This window comes from Nanorana parkeri, unplaced genomic scaffold (assembly GCF_000935625.1).
Source record: "Nanorana parkeri isolate BGI_ZX_2015 unplaced genomic scaffold, ASM93562v1 scaffold228, whole genome shotgun sequence".
Classification (NCBI taxonomy): Eukaryota; Metazoa; Chordata; class Amphibia; order Anura; family Dicroglossidae; genus Nanorana; species Nanorana parkeri.
The window spans coordinates 1,195,090-1,201,673 of NW_017306496.1; the positions used below are offsets into that span (position 1 = coordinate 1,195,090).

A 6,584-nucleotide genomic window follows, 5' to 3' on the forward strand; every position below is an offset into this window, starting at 1 on the left:
AGTGTGCAACAGCAAGTGGATTGTTCAGCTGGCAGCCATTAGCGCCAAGAGCTAAAGAAAACTTTGTGTCTGCTCGAAGACATGCAAGTGAGTTAGGGTTGAGTCGTGAATCAGTGAGAACCAAGATCACGTGCATTCGCACTGCAAAGTCCTTTTGTTACTCGTAATCTCTCATTGAGCTGTTGAACAACCTGCATTTTGTATGGATGGAATCTTAAATCTCTATAAAATGGTTCTCACTGATTCACGACTCAACCCGAACTAACTTGCATGTCTTCGAGCAGACCGTCCCGGGCTCCTAACCAGTGCCTCTCCCACCCGTGCAATGTTTTCCGGCATTCTTGCAGTGCGGGCGGGGCCTGGTGGCTTCTTGATCATAATGTTTCCGTTTGTTCTGAAATGTTCAATAAACCTGAGGACCGTGTTGTGACTGGGACGGCTCCATGTCAACCAACATTGGACATTGATTTCAACATTGAATTCTCAACGAAATAGCCGATGCGAACAAAGCTGTCGTAAGCAAACAATGTTGCAATGTCCCCTGCTTCATTGTGACCGAATTGGCATTCCAGTGGGGAGGAAAAGACACCCAGCTTGTCCCCCTCCCATCACCACTTACCGTGTACTACCTGTTCTAAAAATGTCCGACTCCTGTTGGTCACCCTGTACAATGATTTTGTCATGTGTTCTAATGATTTTAAAAGCAATACTCTGACAATCAGTTACTTACTTTACTCCTATGCCAATTTTGTTATTCTCTCCTTTTCCTGAAATAAACAACAAGACTATCTACGCAACACAACCACCTACTACCAATGCTCAAGGCACACTGGCAGCTGGCCGAGTGATGACTTGTGACTCACCAATAAGGGACACAAGCCGCTCTTTGTGGTACCCCCTGAAAAAACATCTCACACCCCCTGATCTAGAGTCATTGTGATCCTTGAGAATGAATAACTTTACAATTAAAGCAGCTATAGAGGTCAGGTAAGGCTTGGTTTAAAGCTTTTTTTGTTTTGTTTAGAATATGTAAATAGGTTAATGTCCATAGTCTGGATACAGGTGCACTTAAATGACTACAACACCACTAGTTAATACAGTATATGCCACTACTGCTAAACTGCAGTTGAAATGTAGTGTGTTGTAATAATCCATTATGGCCAGTAGATGGAGCTGAGGAACATAGAAAATAAGTATTTCCTATGCTCCTCGGCTCCATCTAGTGGTCATAATGTATTATTTCAACACACTACATTTGAACTGGGGAAAAAATATATTAAGCAGAAACATTTGTTTTGGTAATATTTGCCCAAAACGAACATTCACAGATATTTGGCGAGTGAAGGCCCCTGTAAATAGTTGATATAGACCCCTATGTGTCTCAAAACGTTTTAGAAGCATTGAGTGCAGCATGCAATCATCAATAAGCATTGTCTATAATTCTGACTATTTAACTATGGCAACTCCAGAATTCAGTTTACACAGAAAAGACTATAGGTAATAGGCTATAGAAGGACTATAGGTAATAGGCTATAGAAGGACTATAGGTAATAGGCTATAGAAGGACTATAGGTAATCGGCAATGACACTGGCAACTTTTAGGCTGGATTTTTGTGTATTATATAGCGATAGTCCTGTTTTTAAGCTTTTTTAATATAAAACTGCTTTTTTTTTTTACAATTAGATATCTAAAATACTAGAACAGCGTTAGCTCTGGAGAATGATGATAATGCTGACATAGGAAGGTTAGTTGTGAGTTTGTACAGTCTTTTCCATGTTGGCTTTCTGTTTGCACAGTAAAGATGGTATAGTCTAAAGGTGCCCATACACCTTACGACCGTCACAAGACTTTTGTCTAGCGATGGTCGTACGCTTATTGAAAGCTACGATCATCGGACGAAACGTTTCGTCCGATAATCGTAAGGTGTATGGGCACCTTTTAAAGTCTATAGGTTACATGATTGACAGTGTGAAAGAGGAACCTCTTGTGCCTTGTATTACCTGCCATTAGATATGTGAAGGGATGACCTGGTCACACCTAATTTTTTTATATGACCAATTTACTAGCCAACGTGGGGGTAGAGTGGGGAAAGACTAGGACAGACTGTGATTGGAACTCACCATTTGTAGCTTTATGGAAAAGTGTTAGAACATCAGAACATCCAACTTCTGTTGCCCTTTAGCTTGCAGAACAGGTGTTTCTGCTTAAAGCCTGATTTCATCTTTCAGGTGATATGCACCAACTCAGTATAACAATAGACAACAAGTAATTAACGTGCTGAACTGAAAAAATGATTTAATGATACTTGAAGGCTTACATCAGTAGAGAAAATGGTTGGCCCTGTAGACTTGCTGGGCATCATGTAAAATACAGAGGAAAGAGTGAAAGTGTGACACAAAGCAACCAATCAGATATTAGCATTCATTCTCTGACCTACAGGAGACGAATCTGGTTACTGTGAGCATCTAAACCACCTTCTTTGTCCTCATTTTTAAACATCAGGTCAACTATAGATTGCAACAGATCACGAGAGGAAAATTCTGACTGCTATACAAAGATATTGTGCACTTTGTTAGTCAGCAGTCCCATTGTATCTTGTATGTGGAGACAGACTGTACACAGGAGCACTTTCAGGTTGTACATTTTGATAGTGTGATATTTCTTGGTCCATCTGCTTATGTCTTTTCAGTTTATTTTTTCCTCCCAAAGCGTTGAGGTACTGCCATGCTCCAAAACGGTGGTGCGGAGTCCCATCCTCGGGAATGAATCCGGCTATCACCCAATATGGAGCTGCGTTCATCTCTTCCAAACCTTAGGTGGAGAAGGACACAACATTAAAAGGAAATTCCACCTCATACCAACGTGTTTCTATGCAATGTCAAACTTGCATTCTGTTATGTTTTTGTTGCTAAATATCTCCGTATGTTAATTGTGACTAAGCAGCACTGTGAAAAATCTGCCTTTTGTCACTTCGCCCCCTATATTGTGAGTGTACCTAAGCACTCCTGTACCTTCAGCCTCATATATATCTACTGTGTGAAGTCAAGGCACTGCTGCCTCTGACTGCTAGTCTTAGGCGTCTTGGTGATGTCACTACTGTGCACTTCTGTTCTCCTTGCTGGAGTGAAATCTTTATCTGAGGACCCGCAGTGCAAGGATCTCCCTGCTTCTGCTTCACTCATTCTGCTGATATGTGCTTCCTTAACCTCGCCTGCTGTTTCTTGAATTTAACCCCATCAGTAATCAGATAACCAGTTATCAGGGGGACAGCTCTGACATTAGGAAGCAAAGCCCTATGCCTCTACTAAGATAGCCACCTCCATACAGAGACACAGCATGGGGCAAGAAATGACTGGTCCTGCAGACCAAGGCGAATGTATTGCTTGCAATTGGTATAATCACAAATGTGTTCATCACATAACTAGACAAGTAGGTAATTAGCATGGACTGTGTTACGTCAAAACAGATATATAAATGCCATAAAAAATTGTGTGTGTGTGTGATGATAATAAATCTACCAGTCTTGGGTGTGGCCTGTCATCCTAATAGTATACCAAAATCATCCCCTCTACACAAGTCACTGAACCAAAAGACGCCTGCACCCATTAAAGTCTGAGCAAAGACAGAATGCCGAATCAGCTCAAGTGTTACAATTCAGGTCTCCAAAAAGGATTGAAACTAGAGGAGCAGCATGACCACCAGGTAATTATCACTTCCAGAAGGACAATCAGAAACAGCAGCCTACTTATTTATCTCAGCACAGCTCTCTTTTAAAGAGACTCCGTCACCAGATTATTCATTTCAGCTAGAATGTCCCTGTAAGATTATATACACATTTAATGTATTGTATGCATCTTATTTACCTGTGAAATAGTCCTTTGTGAAGACAGCCACAGAAAAGTCCTGACACTGCTGCTGGGTGCTGCCATTTTGCATGTGATGTCAGCATCCTCAGCAAACTCAACTGTCACTCACGTGGCGCTCTATAATATTCACCTTCACTAGTCCCCAGCAGCTACATAAAAGGTTTTGTAGGAGGGTGGAGTAGAGGGGCTCGGCCAGCACAGGGGGTAATTAGACAAGTCCAGAAGAGGAATGGGCTATGATGTGCAAGGAGGGAAGGGGTGGTGCAAGGGAACTGACACTTCATGAATAAATCAAATTTTCTAGCAAGTTCAAAGGCACGTTATAAAAAAAATGATGTATAGGTAAAACACTGCAAGTAAGCATATAAAAGACTTGGGGTTCTATTTATAAACAATTCACCGGGCCCTTTATCTTGAGAATATCTGTAAATGTTCATTTTGAGTGAATTATGCCAAAAACTAATGTTCTTTATATTTTTTTTCCCCCCAGTTCGAATGTAGAGTGGTGTAATAATACAATATGGCCACTAGGTAATTACTTATTTCTTGTGCGTCTCAACTCCATCTAGTGGCCATAATGTATAATTACAACTCCCTACACTTGAACTGGGAAAACATATATTAGGAGCATTCCTTTTGGAATTCTACTCCGTAAAACAAACGTTTACAGATAATTGCAGGGTGAAGGGCTCTGCAAATTGTTTTTAAATGGACCCCTCGATTTTTCTGTGCTTTAACCTGAAAATGTTTACGTTCCCGACGGGGTCAAGAACTGGACTACATGATGATGGAAAGATTGGTTAATGACTATAATCTGCTTCTCAACCTTAGATGTGGTTGTTCATTTAGAGCTCATGCTTTGTCGGAGAGCAAAGTCTGATCAATATTATCTTATGTGCTTTCTGGTTTATTAGCCTTATGTTAATGTTTTCTACCAGATAAAAGCAACATGTCGTGTATCAGTGTATGTTTTTCTAGCTATAGGCCCAATGCACAGATCAATAACCCAAGGGCTCATGTTTTGGCATCAATCATTTTAAATGTTTTGTATTGTCATTTAATATCCACCCGCTATAAGAAGGATCGTGCAATAAAAGGCTACCCAGGAATAATCAATGGAAAACGTATTATTCAATGCACTGAGCTCCTAGACTGGCCAAGTAAATGATGATCACCAAGATTTACTATATACAAGAGTACAGCACATACAGCAACGCAGACATCTAAGGTGGATACATAGTAAATGGGGGGGGGGTCTGATCATGGATATAGTGTACTATATTTGAAGAAGGGTGCATGGCCCCTACTTGACTAGAATGCTAAAGCACTCATGGGCCTGATTTTTCATAGGACATTGGACCTGACTGCTGTGGCCAAGTCAAGGGGGGTTGGATCAGTTCTTGGCGCCTCATCCCTGCAATCTCCTGCCATCCATTGAGGAGCCTAGAGTTATGCAGAGCACACCAAAGGACATAGAGACACTATTGTAATGCTGTTTTAGATATACCGTAAACTCTGGTCATGTGATGTGTTATACCATGTGACCAAGTAAAGGGCATAAGCTTTCATGTGTCGTCGTCGTCCCCCCCTCCCATTCCCCAGAGGATCTCCTGTGAGCCCTTCTCTGCTCCATATAACTATGTGTCACTAAGCAGGGGAGACTAAAAAAAAAAAAATCAATTCAGTGTATAGTGGACTAAGACGTGATGGACTAAATTCACTGCAAGATTACTGAGGGTTTGGACTGCTTGTTTTAGAATCAGTATTTATATAATTCACATTTACAATAATTTGATATTGTGAGCAGTATTTGTGTCAGGGGATTAGTGGAGCGCTGCACCCAGTGTTATGTATTATATACAGATCTGTGATTACAGTAACATGGGCTTATTTCTAGAAGGTGAACAGGAGCAAAGTGTAGAAACACAAAGCAGACAATTACCAATCCACATTTATTGTTCTACCTGCTGTGACCTAATGACATCAGATTGTCTGCTACTCATACTGCCTGAATTTTGCATATCATTATTGCGATATGCAGTATATATATTTATTACACTGTATATCTTATTATATGCTGGGTTCAAACGTTTCCGTCGTGCTGTGTTAATGAACAGACTTTAACGTGCATTGCTTTAAGAGAATGCAGCAAAACGTCCAAATAAATGGACATGCCCCATTTTTGACAACACAGAGCACCCCAGTAGTGCGTTACTGCGTGTTATGGTGGAGCTGCCTTAGTGCGTTTAGGTGCCATTCAAAATGAATGGCCTTGCCAAGCACTAAAGCACGTAACATCTCTTAATGTGCACTGTGGTAACCCAGACTGACGGATATCTAAACCACCCAAAAATGTAATATTATTGCAGCTTATCAATACTACAATGTGGTGGCTGCATTAACTTTCTTTCTTCAGACTAAGCACATTTTTGGCAAGTACAGAAAATGCATGTTGATCTTTCCAAATATGTTGTGTCCTTATCACTTCTTGTTAATTGAACTGAAATCATATACAATGTTGTCTGTCTTATAAGCTATCTTTTTTAAACTACACCCCCAATCCCCCCTTCATGTAATGGAGATGGAGAGGAGGATGTGTATGTAGTCCACATTGGGAGAGTAGACTAGGGTGAAAATGCTGTTCCTCCATTGATACAGTGCAGCAAATGAGCATTGTCACCCTGGAAGTGTGTTAATTGCTGGAACATCCTCTAAAA

The 6,584-nt window shown here is 40.7% G+C and overlaps 1 protein-coding gene across 1 annotated transcript in view; it reads right to left on the reverse strand.

The window, feature by feature from the left end:
* Positions 1–2,462: 2,462 nt before the first annotated feature.
* Positions 2,463–6,584, reverse strand: part of NPFF (neuropeptide FF-amide peptide precursor) — a 13,880-nt gene continuing 9,758 nt past the window's right edge. Inside the window, exon 3 of the mRNA XM_018556219.1 lies at positions 2,463–2,812. Coding sequence (XP_018411721.1) covers positions 2,692–2,812 — 121 coding nt within the window. The 3' untranslated portion in view covers positions 2,463–2,691. The remainder of the gene's footprint in view (positions 2,813–6,584) is intronic.